The sequence below is a fragment of the Myodes glareolus genome, chromosome 7, assembly GCF_982192425.1.
Source record: "Myodes glareolus chromosome 7, mMyoGla1.1, whole genome shotgun sequence".
NCBI lineage: Eukaryota > Metazoa > Chordata > Mammalia > Rodentia > Cricetidae > Myodes > Myodes glareolus.
In genome coordinates this window covers 24237223-24255057 of record NC_142032.1, presented here as the reverse complement: position 1 = coordinate 24255057, position 17835 = coordinate 24237223, and the positions used below count along the sequence as shown (strand labels likewise).

The following is a 17835-nucleotide window of genomic DNA, read 5'->3' as shown; positions in this document are numbered from 1 at the left end:
ATGCATGCTGGGCATTGTTACACTGTATATGCTATAACACTGATCAAAACAACTAGCCTATAGTCTAGCAGAATGACATAAATGACTAATTTACACAAGAGCCTTGAAGATGGAGCTAAATGCCAAGGTAAACACAGCAGTTATGGGGATAGCACATATGCTGAGCGCTTTAGCACAAACCCAGCCTAATATCTGCTTTCCCATCTTACTCCCATACTCATTAAGAGCTGCCTAGGACAGGGCAATGATGCAATGAGAGGCCTGGCTCCTGTGCTATGGTTTGGTGATCAGAGTTGCTAAGGACCCCATGACAAGATGTTACATTTGCAGTGTAAGGCAAAGAGCATCCCATGCAGAGTGGGTGCTGTTTCCTCCTTGGCTTCTTTGTTGAATGAGTATGTGTGCACATACATGCATCTGAGGACCTAGCAATCTCTCTCATTCCTATCCATCCAAGAACCATTGTTCTGTAGGAACTCCAGTGGATGGAGACAGTTCCTCTACTGTCCTCTGTGCTCCTAAGGTTGGTATGAAGATTAAATGAGATGCAGAACTATCTTGGACCACATTTTGACCAGTGATGTATGTGAGCACAAGAGACTTTCTATCTAACAGCACAAACAGGCCTTCTTAAAGGAGGACCCCAGGAAAGGCACTAATACCCTTGACACTGAGAGTGGTTAACATTTTTGTTGAAAAGGGATTGTCTCTTCTTTTAGAATGGGGAGAAAAATTGCTTCCATTTTAGCAAAGACAAATCTGTTGTTCTACCTATAATCTTGTTCCAACAGGTCCGAGACTTCCAGAGTAACAAAAATGTCAAAACTTTAAGTCTGGATAAAAATAACCTGACTTCATCTCAAGCCTTCTGAGTAAGCTTAAACAAGCCACTCTGAAGAAAGAGGCCCTGACTCACTGGGTGCCTCTTTGTGAATCCTGGGCTAGCCGTCAGTCTCTGCTAAGTCCTTACCAAGTGAGGCCCCTGCTTGTCCAGTTATCTTTTAACTGGAAAAATCTGGCATCTTAGAATGGACTTCTAAAAATATCCCTTTATGCGCCTCCTATGAGCAGGAGGCTTTCGGCTTCTCTGCTGCCCTCATTCGGTTCAGATGACTGAAGAGAGGCAGGCTGGAGGCAGCATAGAGCAATCAACTAGCTCCTAGCCTGGAGCAATATCCCTGCTGCCACTGAGCCAATGCAGAGCATGCTGGGACTGTCTGACTAATCCCTGTAGGTGTGGCAGCCTCACACAGGCCACCCCAGGCTGCCTAGCACTGTTTGCTGATAGGCCCTAAGCAATAGGACAGCAGAAGCCAAGTAGGAACTTGTATTTGTACTGCCAGTCTCCATGGCAACAGGTAAGTCAGCACAGAGAACATTCTCAAACTGGCAGAAAAACCTTCAGCCCCACCCTGATAAAACCATTCCTCCCTGGGCAGCCAGCAGATCCTTGAGGCCAAATCCCTAGGGAAAAAGCCAAACATACAGATAGTTTGTACAAACATACAGTTTTTTCCCAGATGGCTTTCCCTCTTAGAATGTACAGGTTATTTGACTGGCATAGATGTATCTTTGGATTGATGAGAATGTCTAGAGAGCCAAGGGTGTGCATGGTCCTGGACCTGCTCTTAGTTGGATAAATCAGGGATGATGGAAACACATCCTCTGCTCCATGCTGAGCTAACTCAGGCCAGAATTTCAAGACTGTAAGCAACTACACAGAGATATCTTCAGGGCAGAGAGCTGACCTCATCTGAAGAAACACCTGCCCCCATGAAGGAGCAGTACAGACTAAGACCAATTTGGGGAAGTTTTTCAGGTGAGCTGGTCTTAGTGTTTCTGGGATGATAACCTGTGCGCTGACTGGTGACACAAGCTGGAGTCATCGGAAAGGCAGAACCACAGAACCTCAACTGGAAAAAAATGTCTCTGTAAGATCTAGCTGTAGGGCATTTTCTTTTCTTTTCTTTTTTAGATTTATTAATTTATTATGTATACAGTGTTCTGCCCGCATGTGTTCGTATAGGTCAGAAGAGGGCACCAGATCGGATTACAGATGGTTGTGAGCCGTCTCACATGTTGGCTGGGAACTGAACTCAGGACCTCTGGAAGAGCAGACAGTGTTCTTAACCTCTGAGCCATCTCTCCAGCCTCTAGTAGGGCATTTTCCTAATTAGTGATTGATGGGAGAGGGCCCAGTCCATTGTGGATGGGGCTATCCTGACTTCCCGGGTTCTGTAAGAAAGCAGGCTGAGCAAGCAATGGTCAGCAAGCCAGGAAGCAGCACCCCTCCCCGGCCTCTGCCTCAGCTCCTGCGTGAGTTCCTGCTCTCACTGCTTTTGAAGATGAACTGTTAAAAGGAACTGAGTGTGAAATAAACCCTTTCCTCCCCAAGTTACCTTTGGTTATGGTGTTTCATCACAACAGTTGTAACCAAGATAACCCGTGAGCTCCTGGCACCCATACACCATCCCTCAGCTGAGGTTTCCAGACAGCACCTAATGTGAAACCGTGAAGACCTTGGAGCAGCAAGCCAGGTGACAGTCTCGGGAGAAAAGAACTGGCAGAGAATACAGGGTACAGTCAGAAGGACAGGCTGGTGGGCACCCTGTGGGATCCCTGGAAATCAAGGACATTGGGTACCTCAGTCACTAGGAGGAAAGGGGGGAGGAAGAGACAAAAGACTGTTGAGGACCAGATTATTGTATTGCCTAGAACTGACCTATTTCTGCTCATCTGGTCTGCATAGTGTACATGGGTTTCATGTGATCTTTATAGTGAACATGGGTATTGTGTGATCTGTATAGTGAACATGGGTTCTGTGTGGTCTGTATAGTGAACATGGGTTCTGTGTGGTCTGTATAGTGAACATGGGTTTCGTGTGGTCTGTATAGTGAACATGGGTTTCGTGTGGTCTGTATAGTGAACACGGATTTCGTGTGCTCTGTATAGTGAACATGGGTTCTGTGTGGTCTGTATAGTGAACATGGGTTTCGTGTGGTCTGTATAGTGAACATGGGTTTTGTATGGTCTGCATAGTGAACATGGGTTTCGTGTGGTCTGTATAGTAAACACGGATTTTGTGTGCTCTGTATAGTGAACATGGGCTCTGTGTGGTCTGTATAGTGAACATGGGTTTCGTGTGGTCTGTATAGTGAACACGGATTTCGTGTGCTCTGTATAGTGAACATGGGTTTCGTGTGGTCTGTATAGTGAACACGGATTTCGTGTGCTCTGTATAGTGAACATGGGCTCTGTGTGGTCTGTATAGTGAACATGGGTTTCGTGTGCTCTGTATAGTGAACACGGATTTCGTGTGCTCTGTATAGTGAACATGGGTTCTGTGTGGTCTGTATAGTGAACACGGGTTTCGTGTGGTCTGTATAGTGAACATGGGTGTCGTGTGGTCTGTATAGTGAACATGGGTTCTGTGTGGTCTTGTATAGTGAACATGGGTTTTGTGTGGTCTGTATAGTGAACATGAGTGTCGTGTGGTCTGTGTAGTGAACATGGGTTTTGTGTGGTCTCATAGTGAACTTATTCATGTTTGTTCTTAATATCCAGAAATAAGAGTAGCCTATCTCAGCCACAGTCTGAAGCTATAGTTCAGGCGGTAGAGTGTTTGCACGGCATGCATGAGTTCACTCCCTAGCCTCGTATAAAACTGGGCATGGTGGTGCATGCCTGTAATGCTAGCACTTGGGAGGCAGGGGTAGAAGGATCAGAACTTGACCATCGACCTTGGTTACTGGGGGGGTTAAAGGCTAACAGGGACTACATGGGATCGCATCACAACAAAACAAAACAAGAAGAGGAGGCTCAGCAGACGGAGGCTCTTGCTGCTAAGCCTGACTACTGGAATCAGATCCCTGGTATCTACACGGTAGAAGGAAAGAGCCAACGATCGAAAGCTGTCCTTAGACCTCGTATGGCGACATAGCTTGCCCTCCTCAATCCCTGCGATAAATAGTTGTCTATAAAAACCTGTATCTAAGAAAGATGTGCAGAATCCCCAAATTTAGGTGGGTCCTCTTAGAACAGAACCCATCGATATTTCCTCTTTTCAGACTAGAAAAAAGAAGGTAGAGATTCAGAGAGAAACTGTACAAGCACTCTGTCCAGAAACGCATGGGCACAGTACTTGGAGTGAGAAACACAGCGTGTAGAGTGGATTTCATGTCTGTGCAAGAGCTGTCTGGACGATTTCAGGCAGACTGATCCCACCCTGAGATCACGCCATCTTGGATTAAAAAGTAGGATCCTCTCTCTGGCTTCATTTTCATTTTGCTAATGTAACCACTAGAAAATGCTAGTGCGCATGTGCACGCTCTAACTCTTCCTAGTGGAGGGGGCTTGTCTGGAAGAGTGACAGCACCCTCATTTGCAGAGAGAGGAAGAGAAGGGCGTCCATACTGCTAGTGACAGTCGGAGGCTACTCTGGGGCTCTCCTAACCACTTCCCCAGAACTTTGGATTATGGGAACTAAAACTCTCTTCTGGAGGTTGAGGGGGAAGATGACTTTATATAATGGTTCAGAACTAAGATATGCAACAACCTTAAAAGGCTAGATTGGAGCTGGGTGCGGTAGTGCACCCCTGGAATCCCAGCACTTGGGAAGTATAAGCAAGAGAACCTGAAGTTCAAGGTCATCTCCTCAGGTTTGAGATCAGTTTGGGTTACATGAAACCCCATCTCCAAAACAAACAAACAAACAAACAAAACATTACATTGTTGTAGCATAAATTCCAGTGCACATTGCTTTTCAGTCTAAGAAAGGGAATAGGACCAGAACATTCTAGAACAAATTTATATAATTTAAAAAGCTGTTATTGTCGCAGGGGCATGCGTGCTGGAGCACATTTTAAAAGGCTAACAATAAAGTGGGTTTGGAAAGATGGTCAATGGGTCAGGGCAGGGTACATGAGCATGAGTGTGGATCACTAGCACCCACATAAAAACCCAGGTTTGATGGTAATGTAACTCTGATACTGGGGATCAGAGACAAGTGGATCCTGGGGCTCACTGGCCAGCTAGCCTTGTCTAACCAGAAAGTCCCAGATTTAGTGAGAGACACTGCCTCAAATCATCATCATCATCATCATAATGGAGAAACAATTGAGGAAGACATTTCAATGTCAGCCTCTGATTGCCAAATATTTTCAAACTAAGAGTGCATCACTCACACACACACACACACACACACACACACACAAAGCTCTATCTGGGGAGTAGATGTCTGTCAAGACTCCCTGATACCATTGAGCATAAGATCCCAACATATTATGTTGATCATAGAATTTACTGTCTAAGCCAAGTCCCTACCGATAGCAAAACAGGCATTAGTGATCACTGTGCTGGGAGAGAGCCGAGCAAACCAGAGCACGTGGTCTTGTTCTCAAATTCCTAATTCCTCTCACTGCAGCCTTCTGATTGTGCCAAATGTGCTTGAGGTAGGTCTTACATTTTTAAATGCACTCACACTGAAAGTCAAGGTGTTTCTTATGACTCATGTGGAATTGAACATTGGGATCTCTTTTTCTTCCAAATATGTTTTTAATGTAGGAATACACCTGATAAACAATGACACCTTATAATCATGGCTGAGAATAATCTACCTTCCCATGAGTTATGGACTCATCAAAGGATTCCATTACTCTGAGTTACGAACCCAAGACTGGGTTCTGAGTCTTTCAGATCAATGCCATGCTCTGGGAATGAGAGGGATTCCATCCTGCCTTGTGGAGCTAGCTGTACTTGAGACGCTTAATCTAGAGGACATGCTTCAGTGTCTCGTGGGTACCAAGAGCCTCCCGCCCCCCACCGCGTTGGAAACTCAAAAGGCAGTAAGTAAAACGGGCGGTCTGATTTAGGTCTGATGAATGAGATGCCTGCACAGAAAAGCAGCAGGGGGTTGAGTTTGAATGAGATGTGTATTTGCCAGCTAGTCCCAGATTCAGGAAGAGACCCTGTCTCAAAAAAAAATTTTTAAAGTGAAATGAGGTCATTAATACTGATGGGGGGGGGGTAGGGACTGGAGAGATGGCTCAGCGGTTAAGAGCACTGACTGCTCTTCCAGAGGACCCGGGTTCAATTCCCAGCACCCACATGGCAGCTCACAACTGTCTGAAAATCCAGTTCCGGGGGATCTGACACCTTCACACCAATGCACATAAAATAAAGTTAAATAAACCATAAAAATAAAAAAAATACTGATCAGGGGCCAGGCACACACCTTTAATTCTAGTACCTGGGAGGCAGAGGCAGGAGGATCTCTGAGTCTGGGGACAGCCTGGCCTACATAGTAAATTTCAGAACAGCCAAGGTTACACAGAGAAATCCTTTCCAGAAAAACAAACGAGTAAAAAGCAAAAAGACCCAGTGGGAGTGGGAGGAGACTCACACATCTGTCCAGGGTGGCCACCTTCAAGGAGAAAACGTGGGCCTGTCTGGTGCCACAAGAGCCCTGTTGTGATAAGCAAATATATGGTGGAGTATTGGTGAAAGAGAGACAATGGTTCAGCTATAGCACTCAGGAGTGATGCAGGATGTCCTTCTGTATATGTGCTGCTTTTATTGGTTGATGAATAAAGCTTCTTTCAGCCAATGGCTTAGCAGAATAAAGCCAGGCAGGAAATCAGAACAGAGATAGAGAAAGCAGATGGGATCAGGGAGATGCCATGTGGTTGCCAGAGGAAGACACCAGAACCTTACCCTGTAAGCCACAGCCTCATGCCAATACACAGATTGATAGAAATGGGTTAATTTAAGATGTAAGAGTTAGTCAATAAGAAGCCTGAACTAATAGGCCAAGCACTGTTATAATTAATAGAGCTTCTGTGTGATTATTTGGGTCTGGGCAGCCTGGAAACAAACGAGCAGTCTCCATCAAATAAACAAGCGGTCTCCATTTACAAAACAGCACCCAACGTGGGGCAACTACATCCACATAAAAACTAAGAGAGCTTGGGAAAGAATTCTGGATACAAAAGAACAGAGTTAAGCACAGCTTCTTAGTAGCCACATTTTTTTTTTCAGATAGGCTCTGGTTGCCGGTGGCGAGCAGAGGTGCAGCTTCTTTAAGAGAAGGCTTCCTGACTCAGCATAAACAGCAAAATTGCATGACTTCCTGGTTTGCGCTGACAGAACAAAATCTGGCTCTGTTTCAGGAGGTCCTGCGCTTAAATGGGGTCTATGAGCAGCATGTTACAAATTGCTTAATGGTGACAGAGACCCGCTGCATCTATGGAGTTGGGGTGCTGTGCATGGCTCACAGAAGCGGTGAACATGCCTCCACCATGTTGGACTAGGCAGAATAAATAGGCAGGGCCACGGAATTGGTTCTAGCCACACCACATAGCAATTAAAAAGAAAAGTTCTCCTGGTTAGAAAAAGGTTTCAGATACACAATAGGACAGATTCAGACATAAAAGACCTCTAAACAAGACACAGGGTGTTTAATGTGTGTGCATAGGTTTGGGAGAGAGAGGAAAAAGGATATAGACAGTTATAAAAAAAATAAATAGCTTTAAAAAATAAAACAAAGTCTTTAAAGAGGCAGTAAAAGTAACAAAGAGTACAGACAGTCATAGATTAAAGGAGTAAAGAAAAATAAGCCATGTAAAGATGAGAAATACACAGAGAGTCTGGATTATATATATTATTGTATTTTCTTTGAGTCTTTTGACTGCAGAGAGACATTAGAGGGGGTTGCTAAGTTAAACCAACATAAAGGTATTTTGATTTCAAAATTTGGGTCTAAAAATAAATTACTTTGGAGAAAAGGTTCTGCTTTTGTTTCCACAGAAGACGAAAACCTGTGAATCCCTTCCAGACTAATGTGATTTGATGGAACAAGACCACCTGAAAGGTCTCTGTGAAGCCTAAAAATACTTAGTCCAACAATAGCAGGAAACCCAAATTCCCAAAATGATTGTTTATAATTTTCACTTTAAAAGGGTTGATTATAGGTAATTAATGATCACAGTCAATTTCTAGGGGAAAAAGGAGGTTATGATATAGAGATAAATACTTTGCATTGGTATGGATCTAGGTCTATTGATGCATATTTAAGATTGATTATGTTATACTGTGTATATATATTTCCACATTTGTTTAAGGTATTGTGTTTGTACAGCCAGTTTGAAAATCTAATGTATAGTTAAGAAATACAGATTAATAGTCATCTATAATAGTCAAATTGTAGTCATTTTAGTTAGACTTTCTCAATATACAGAGATATATTTCAGATGGATAGGTATTCTTCAAACATTTTAAAGACCTATAGAACATAGCATTTAAAATATTTTAAGAACTTAGACTTTTCTCTACAGTGAGACATGTCTGCTTCTGGCAGCACCAATTACTTCAGAGAGTTGATGGGTATTGAAGAAACTTGTTATAGAATTTACCTTCGATGTGACAAAGCTAGACATTTGGGCAAGAAACTGTTCTTGCCTGGACTGCTTGATGGTATGCTATATAATCTGGACATTCAGGACCCAGAAAAATGACTGCTGAACTTGCCTAAAGAAGGTGAGACAGTCTTTCAGCGTTCCTGTTTCATTAAAGAGTCTGCCAGACTTTCTGAAGGAAACATAAAAAAGCAACTGATGAACTTTGCCATTATAAGGCAGAACAGATCTTCAAATTTCCTGCTTCATGGAAAAGTCTGCTGGATAATATGGGCCTGTAGGTTGAAGATGTTACAGAACTTTGGCTGACTGTCCAGGCAGTAAGATGTCTCTGTCAATTCTAGAACTTTGGAAGTTGCTTACAATGCACCTCCTGTTTACTTAGGTAATATTATATCCTTCTTTGGTCTTTGAAGAGTTGAAGACAGATATTTAAAGTTTTTCTTAGTTATAATAAAATATAAATTAGATGTGAAACTTTAGACTTACAAAGATAAAATAGATGATAGAATATTTTCTTCAATTTTGCCAGATACAAATAGACTAAATATTGTAACTGTAATTCTTGCTTGATACCTGTTTTGTTATATGTAATTTTACAATTTTAAAGTTAAAACCTTCCTTTTTATTTAGACAGAAAAGAGGAAATTATGTGGGATGTCCTTCTGTATATGTGTTGCTTTTATTGGTTGATGAATAAAGCTATTTCAGTCAATGGCTTAACAGAGCAAAGCCAGGCAGGAAATCAGAACAGAGATAAACAGAGCAGATAAAATCAGGGAGATGCCATGTAGCTGCTGAAGGAGACAGATGCTGGACCCTTACCAGTAAGCCTTACCAAAACACAGATTAACAGAAATGGGTTAATTTAAAATGTAAGAGATAGTTAATAAGAAGCCTGAGCTAATAGGCCAAGCAGTGTTGTGATTAATACAGTTTCTGTGTGATTATTTGGATCTGGGAAATGGGAAAATGAACGAACAGTATCCATTTACACAGGAGAGCAGGCCCTGCACCTCGCCTGGGCAGTACAGTAGAGTTGACCCTGTTGTTGGGGTGGGAGTAAGAATGTGATTGGGGGAGGCCTGGTCCCATCCCCCACACCATAGTGGATGAGGGAGAGATGTCGTGTGTGTGTGTGTGTGTGTGTGTCTGTGTGTGTGTGTGTCTGTGTGTGTCTGTGTGTTATTGTGGCAAATGGGAGAGCTGGCCCTGAGGTCATGAGAGCAAGAGAGCTGTTCTTTCCCCTTACCAGCTACAGCATTCAGGAGAGCCAGTCCTGCACCTTGCCTGGGCAACACAGTAGAGCTGGTGTGGGTGAGCCTGCCCTGAGGGCTTGAAAGCAGGAGAACTGGCCATACCCTTTGCTCCTTGTTGTTTAGGGTGAACTAACTAGGGCAGTGTTGGAGAGCTCACCCTAGTGGTGAGGATGGAGGAGAGCTGGTGACCTGAACAACCCTGCAACCACCTAGTTCCAGAACCAGGGCTATGAGTTGGCCCACCTCAATATCCACCCCATCTGTGATCTGCTGGAGCTTATGAATGGGCTGGTCCTGCAGACCTAAAGCTGCAGGATCTCCACGACACAGGGCAACAACAAAATAACTAAGAGGAGTCCCAGTCAGATCCCAGTATCAATAGTATAGCAGAAACCAGAGACCTCAAAATAAACCAATGACTTCAATGAACACTTGTAAGTAATGATATATGGACAAAGGGTATATTGTGTTACTGTGTCACACTACAGCTTCCATGACGTGATTTTTCTTTCTTTCTTTTTTGTTGTGAAAAGACATTATGATCATGGCAACTGCTATAAAGCAAACATTTAATTGGGGTGGCTTGCTTAGAGTTTCAAAGGTTCAGTCCATTATCATCATGATGGGGAGCATGGCAGTGTGCAGGCAGATGTGGTGCTGGAGCTGAGAGTGGGTGTTACATCTTGTAAGCAACAGGAAATCAACTGAGCCACTGGGCGGTATCCTGAGCATAGAAAACCTCAAAGCTTGCTCCCACAGTGATACACTCCCTGCTATAAGGCCATGCCCACTTCAACAAAGCCACGCCTCCTAGTAGTGCCACTCCCTATGAAATTATGGGGGCCAATTATTCAAAGTACCACAATATGTAAAATGATATAGTCTCTGGAAGTAACTTACTTGTTTTGTCCAATTGTCTCAAAATCTTTGACAACAACCACAAGGGAAGACGAGGAGTCCAGTGGTATCCCTTTCAAGTCAAATTCCAAGATCTGTTCACAGAAAGGTTATGGAAACAAGAAGGCCGTTAAACAGAATATAAGATATACTGGGCAGTAATCCTCACTAACAATCTTTTGAGTTACTAAGTTCTATAGTTTGGGTGGTGAAAAGGCAGACTAGATAGAGATTCAGGGAATGTGTGGGCCACTCCTGGCTTCTCATTTTCTAGATCTTAGGGCTATAGCTGGGTCACCAAACCTCTGACTCATGGTCAGAAAATGAACTTAACGCCTACCAAAACTGTTGAGAAAATACTTCCTTTAATGGTTATTTTTAAACCCTGCTCTTTTAGGCATTATTATTGAGTAATGAATAAGCCAGAAACCCATCTTCTAAGACTCATTAGCTCTTTACTGTAAGCCCCATTGTGGTCAGGGCTGTGATTTATACAGTTGTTTCTTTCCCTTCAGCTTCTCACTTTAATTCAGTAACTTACTTTCTAATAATAGATGCAAAAGTATTAACAACACACCATGAATGCCTTTGATTGACTAGATAATCAACTGATTATTCAAAGTGAGCAATTTGAGCCTCTTTGTAATGACTTTAGGATAAAAGAAGTTTGTCTCACAGTCCCTCTGAGAATTGAGAATACACCCACCAATCCCAAGGAGTGTGGGGCTAGCATTTCACTGAGGTTTGGGTTCAGCCACAAAACAGCAGGTAAGATACTTACTTGTTCACTACATTTGCAAAGTGAATGGGGGAAACACTTTGGAAACAAAATGGAGTTAAGGTGGATAATGACCACACATGAAAACAAACCTTTCTCCTTGGGTCATGTGGATTAAGACTCATGTCAGATTGATACAACTCAGAAGCAATGAAAGCATACAAATATGGTTTTGCCTTGTTTTATCCTTGGAGCTCTGTGCCAGGTGCTAGGCGCGCACAAGGTACCAGGGGCTTCTTGCTCTCACAGGTCTGAAGGTCCAGGGATTGTGTTGTGAGTTACAGAGGGTAGACTTCCTCACAGCCTGCATACCAGCAGGGTTTCCCACAGAGGCTTCAAAAGGCTTCACAACTTCACCTCACTGATGCCCAGATATGGTCCTTATATTTAGACTTATTAAAAGCAGTTGGCAGAGGGAAGAATTTGGGTTGGTGAAAGGGAAATCTCCCGCTGATGATTCAGGAGCAACAACAAAGACATTGCTCTGGTCTAGGAAGGTTTAGCCCGGCTTTTGAAAGAAACAATGGGACTGGTCATCAAAAAATTAGTCAGACTTGGAAAATCCTACTCTGTGGGAAAAATGAAACGTTTCGTCTGTCTCTAAAAACACTAAACTCTGAGCCACTTATAAAATAAATGCAAAGTCAACAGTGTGTGTCAGGGTGTAAATAAGCTACATGGTTTCTCTTCAGCAGAATATTACATAGCCATGAAAATACTTCTGAGTTGAATGATAATAATACACACTTGGGATGTGATAGTAAGAAGAAATAGCATAGGAAGTCATTAATTTATGATGCATAACAGTATTTCAGGCATCAAATTTGTTCATTGAGAAAGCAACTATTCATACATGTAGAAGTTAACTATTTGTTTCTATAGCGGTGGTTCTCAACCTTCTTAATGCTGTGACCCTTAATGCAGTTTCTCGTGTGATTCCCAACCATAAAATTATCTTCATTGCTACTTCGTAATTGTAGTTTTGCTACTTTTATGAATTATAATGTAAATATCTGATATGCAGGATGTCTGCTATTTGGTCCCTATGTGGGTCACAACTCACAGGTTGAGAACTGCTCTTCTAGAGAGTTAAGTCTAACTTCTTTTTGCAATGCTAGGTTAGTTAGTTTAATGTCAACATGACACAAGTGAGAGTCTATTTGTTTTTGGTTTTTTAAGTAGTTTTTTTTTTGTTTTGAGAGAGAGGGAGAGAAAGAGGGAGTCTCTCTCTATAGACCTGAATGTCCTGGAACTGACTATTTAGATAGATCAGGCTGGTCTTGAACTCACAGAGATTCACCTGCCTCTGTCTCCTAAGTGCTGGGATTAAAGGTGTACACCATTATGCCCAGCTATGCCAGAGTAATTTTGGAAGAGGGAACCTCAATTGAGAAAATGTCCCCACCAGACTGGCCTACAGGTAAGCCTGTGGTGTGCTTTCTAGACTGGTGGTTGATGTGGGAGGGCCCCCTCACTGTGTGCCACCCTTGGGCTGCTGGTCTTGGGTGCTATAAGAAACAAAGTTAAGCAAGCCATGAAGAGCAGGTGAGAAGAATCATTCCTCTGTGGTCTTTGCTAGTTCCTATTTCCAGGCTCCTGCCCTGCTTGAGTTCCTGTCCTGACTTTTCTGATGGAAGCTACAAGCTGAAAGAGATAAACCCTTTCCTCCCTAGTTGCTTTTGATCATGATGTTTTATCATAGTAACAGAAACTCTAACTAAGACCTGAAGTCCTATGATTTCTATTAGAGAACTTTGCTTTTGTCCCAGAAGTCAGTAAATGCCATCACTCAGCTAGATACTTGAAATATCAAGTATTAAGGGCTTGTCTTTTAATAAATGGCATGCACACATGGTTTTACAAGGAGCTCTCCAAGACTGGAGGTGTTCTAGTGTTCACTGTTGTGCTAAAGAAGTGGATGGGGTCATAGGTCAAGCTAGTGGACTAGGCTAGGACCCCTCCCTCCTGGGCAGGCACTGTACGCACACCTCTGGTGTTCAGGAAATGGCACAAGTCAGGCCATTGCTGGGGTGTCACATAGAGATTTTCTTCCAAAGAAGAGCATTAGCCTCCAACCCAAAGAGGGGACAACTGGACAAAACTTATCCTTTAAAAGAGAGTTGAAAAAAAGCAATGCAGTCACCTCATTCCAGACCGGGTTGAGTTCATTATCAACTTTCTTTGTTTTCTTCTTCTCATCTGAAAACACAAAAAAGTAAGAGACTCAATTACCTAGAAATAATTCAAGATCGTGTACCATCTAGTTGGCGCCCCTAAAAACCATTCCCCAGAGTCTCTCATGCCACCGTTTACTCCTTTGTCTGACAGCTGTGGGGTGCACCTGAGTCAGCTTCCAAGGAATAAGGATTCAGCTCCACCTCTCTCACTCAGGCCTCCTAACTGGTGTTTCCACTTTGTTGTGGAAAGAACCCAAGGGACTGACTGACCTTTGAGACACTAGGATGGCCATTTTACAGATGAACACACTGAGGATGGAATGTGATACAATGAGCTCACAGTTGGCAGTGGGGCCAGAGATTTCAACCTTGAAGCCCTCACTGCTCCAAAGTTGATAAGACAACATCATGGCTTAGCAGTTAAGCTGGGCTCTCTCCCAAAGCCTCATCCACACACTCATCCAGAAAGCAGTTTTGTTGATGACCAGTGGAAGATTTGGAGGTTCCCTTCACTACTGGACCACCTTTTGAGACCTAAGATCTTTTTTTTCTCTGTGTCTGTGCCTTAATGAGAAAATGGGTAAATCTAGCCTTGAGTTTTCTTGGGCTCCTGTGTCTATCCTCCAAAACTTACCAAGATAAATGCTTGCCTCTGAGCACCATATACATTAAAAGTATCATCTCATCTCCTTGGAAACAGTGTATTTTTTACTATTACTTTTGTCATACCTCCCTTCACAGCTAAGGAAAATGAGGCTAATTACATATCAGTCACCAGTCACTAAGTGGTGTGGTTCTGATTTGAACCTAGGCAGGGTGCCTTGGCAGCCACACTCTGAAGTTGCGCCTAACCATTGCTTTTGCCCTGCCGCTGAGGAATGTGGGGGAGGTGGGTTTTGTTCAGTCACTTGCCACATCACTTCTGCTCCCAGCACACAGCCGGCTGAGGGCCTAACCACCTCATTCTTCCAAGACCTCAGCACAGCAATACTGTGAGTCAGGAACCTCGCTCTGCTAAACATTAACTTTTCCACTTGAGTGGGCCTCACATGGTCCAACTGGCTTTCTTTCCTAAGCTTCCCTCCTAGAGGAAGAGAAATCATGGGAGAAATGACCAGTCAGCTCAGGCCAAGGCGCCTCACAGCAACGATTCTCCAAGTGAGGTCTCCCACAGACATTAACCTACTCCTTCATTCCTCCACCCAGAAATGACTTTTTAAAAATAGCACTTGCCAGGCGTTGAACTGGACACTGAGAAAATAGGTGACCCTCAGGTGGCCTACTGGGGGTGTGCCCAGAGGTCACGGAGGAGGGCAGGATGACTTCAGTTACCATCCGAGGGCTACAGAAACGGAAAATTCAGAGGAAGAAAGATGATGTCAGCTGGCTGGAAGCAAAGGAGCTTGGGGCTGTATAGAAAGGTTATAGCCAGACACAACGAGAGCCTTGAATTCCACACCATTTCATTTAACTGATATAAGCGATAAAGGAAAGAGGATTTTAGAATCCAGCCTTAAGAACTTTCAGAAGTTCACAACCCAACGAGGAAAACCAAGTTATCCCCAAAACATCCAACACATGCCGCTGAGCAGATGTTGAGAACAATGGCTACTCAGTGAAGCTAAACAGAAGCTGGCTGACCACAGACCAGGTGGAGCTATTCACCTGGAACTTCCAGTAGATTCCAGGCTGGTCACATGACAGACATACTAAAAGCGTTGCCTTGGGGTGGAGACAGGGGGCTTAGCGAGAGCCAGGTATTGCTGAGCTTCTACAGGCTCCTTTCACGAACTCTACCCAAGATCACAGAGCTAGGAAGAAGGCCTCTAGTCAGGCCTAGTCTGAGTCCAAAAAAAAAAAAATTCTTATCAGTAGCCACAGGCAGGTAATTATTCCATTCAGTGTATTCTGCCTCTTTTCTTCCTACCAAAGGTCAGAGGGCCAGACGCTGAACGTCAGATTAAATGACCGGAAATGCCCTCTCCAATCTCCCCATCACCTACATCGGTGGGCTGCCACCTCTGCAGTTAGTAAGATAACGGTCCCTTCCTTTGGAAAGGAACTGAGCACTTTCATCGCAGAACAAAACAACAGTCGCAAAAGCAGAACACCCTGGACCACGGCTAAAGGCATTCTTCAGGGCGTTTCCTGTTTTCTGATTAGTGGAGCCTGCCTCCGACTCAGCTCTGGAAAGCTGACGCGGTCTGCCAGCCTCCGTGCCAGAGACCCAGACACCCCTGTCTGTTTTCACAGGATAATTCCTTTGCTGGCCACTTGCCGTTTGCACTGTGATGGTTGACTCAACTTGACATGGCCAGGAATCACCCAGGAAGAGTATCAAGGGAATGTGTATATTGGCTTGGGTTGTGGGAGTGCCTGTGGGGGACTCGCCTATTAAACTCACTGATATGTGAAGACCAAGACATCTGGAAGTTTTCCCTAGGTACGATGTTCTGAAGTGTATAAAGTAGAGAAAGCAAGCAAGTCGGCAGCATTAACTTCTTGAGGCCTTTGATTGTGGATGTGTTGTGACTAGCTGCTTCAAGTTCCTGTCACCATACTTAACAATGGACAGCAACCTGGAACCGTAATCTATAACACGCCCTTTCTCCTCTGTGTAGAGTTTGTCAGGCTATTATATCAGGGCCACAGGAATGAATCCAGGACAGACCCTGCAGATGAGGCCTGAGAGAGAACTCGAGGCTGACCAGCCTGCTTTAGCTGTGCACAGAGACCAGCTGGGATGCGCAGGTAGAGTTGACATTTTACAATCGGTTGAACAGAGATTTACTCTCTCTATTGGTTACTCTTTTGTGGCTGTGACAAAAGCAACTAAAAAGTTCATTTTGGGGTACAGTCCGGAGACAGTCTATCACGGCAGCCAGAGCCAGAGGGGGGTTGGTCACACTGCTCCTGCTGTCGGGAGGCAGAGAGAAAAGGACGCTGGTGCTTGGCTCTTTTGTCTTTACATTCATTCTGGAGCCTCGGCCCTGGAAAGACAGCTCATCAGTTAAGAGCACTGAGGGCTCTTGTAGAGAACCTGAGCTTCATTCTCAGCGCCCACGTTGGACAGCACACAACCATACTTACCTCCAGTTCTCAGGGGACCTAACACTTCCAGCCTCTGCAGACACTCGCATTCATGTGTACAGACACAGATACACACACACACATGCACACACACAGATGCATACAAATAATAAAAATCAATCTTAAAGAATATGAGTCCTATACGGGAGGTTGGGGAGGAGTGGAGGGAGGGAAAGATGAACTTAGGATGTATTTTATAAGAGAAGAATAAATTTTTGTTGTTGTTTTTCAAGACAGGGTTTCTCTATAGCTTTGAAGCCTGTTCTTAGAACTCTCTCTGTAGACCAGGCTAGCCTCGAAGTCACAGATCTCCACCTGTCTGCCTCCTGAGTGCTGGGATTAAAGGCCTGCACCATCACCACCTGGCTGAGAAGAATAAACTTTTTTCAAAAAAAGGAAAAAATAACCCTTAAAATACCTTTTAAAAGAAAAGAATAGGCCTCCTTGAAGGTCAGAACTATACTGTATTACTACTGTTATGCAGGTGCCCACAGAGTGCTTGTTAGTGAGTAGCTTCTCCGTGATTTGTGTGATTGAACTTCTCAGGTGTGCCTAAGTGTCATGAGTAGGGTTGCCTCAGAGATTAAAAGAGAGCATGAGGGGGCTGGAGAGATGGCTCAGTGGTTAAGAGCATTGCCTGCTCTTCCAAAGGTCTTGAGTTCAATTCCCAGCAACCATATGGTGGATCACAACCATCTGTAATGAGATCTGGTGCCCTCTCTGGCCTGCAGGCACACATGTAGGCAGATATTGAATGCATAATAAATGAATAAATATTTAAAAAAAAAGAGAACATGAATACCAGATTTACAGTGCTGAGTCTCAGCACTGAGCAAACAGCAGCCATTAGTGTTTCTCATTAAGATACCAGGGCAGCACCCCGTTTTGCCTTCCCTAGGACATTCCCAGGCCCCAGAGTCCCAAGGGACAGGAAGTGCTCAGTGAAGCAAGGGACAGCCCTAGTTGAATAACTCCTTCATGGCTCCATTTCAGATCTCAGTGACCACCTAGGGCAACTGGTACACGGGACAGTGACTGTCCTGATTGTCAGTCAGCCTGACAACCACAAGGATGGGGCAATCCCACAAGAACCGGAGGCCAGAGCCGTCTGTAGTGGGGCAAGGGACAGTTCTCAGTCACCAGGAGTTAAAGGCAGTCCTAGCAAGCCACCCAGGGGGGGGGGGGGAGCTTCCTGGAGGCATGCCTGACTTTTTCACCCCAAC

At 44.1% G+C, this 17835-nt stretch overlaps 1 protein-coding gene across 3 annotated transcripts in view; it reads right to left on the bottom strand.

Moving 5' to 3' along the window:
* The window catches only part of Myof (myoferlin), a 147917-nt gene that overhangs the window by 113227 nt on the left and 16855 nt on the right, over positions 1 to 17835 (bottom strand). For all 3 annotated transcript variants that reach the window (XM_087907939.1, XM_087907941.1, XM_087907940.1), the window contains exons 2-3: positions 13489 to 13544; positions 10571 to 10662 (exon numbers count right to left, since the gene is read on the bottom strand). In XM_087907939.1, the coding sequence (XP_087764065.1) occupies positions 10571 to 10662; positions 13489 to 13544 (148 nt within the window). The remainder of the gene's footprint in view (positions 1 to 10570; positions 10663 to 13488; positions 13545 to 17835) is intronic.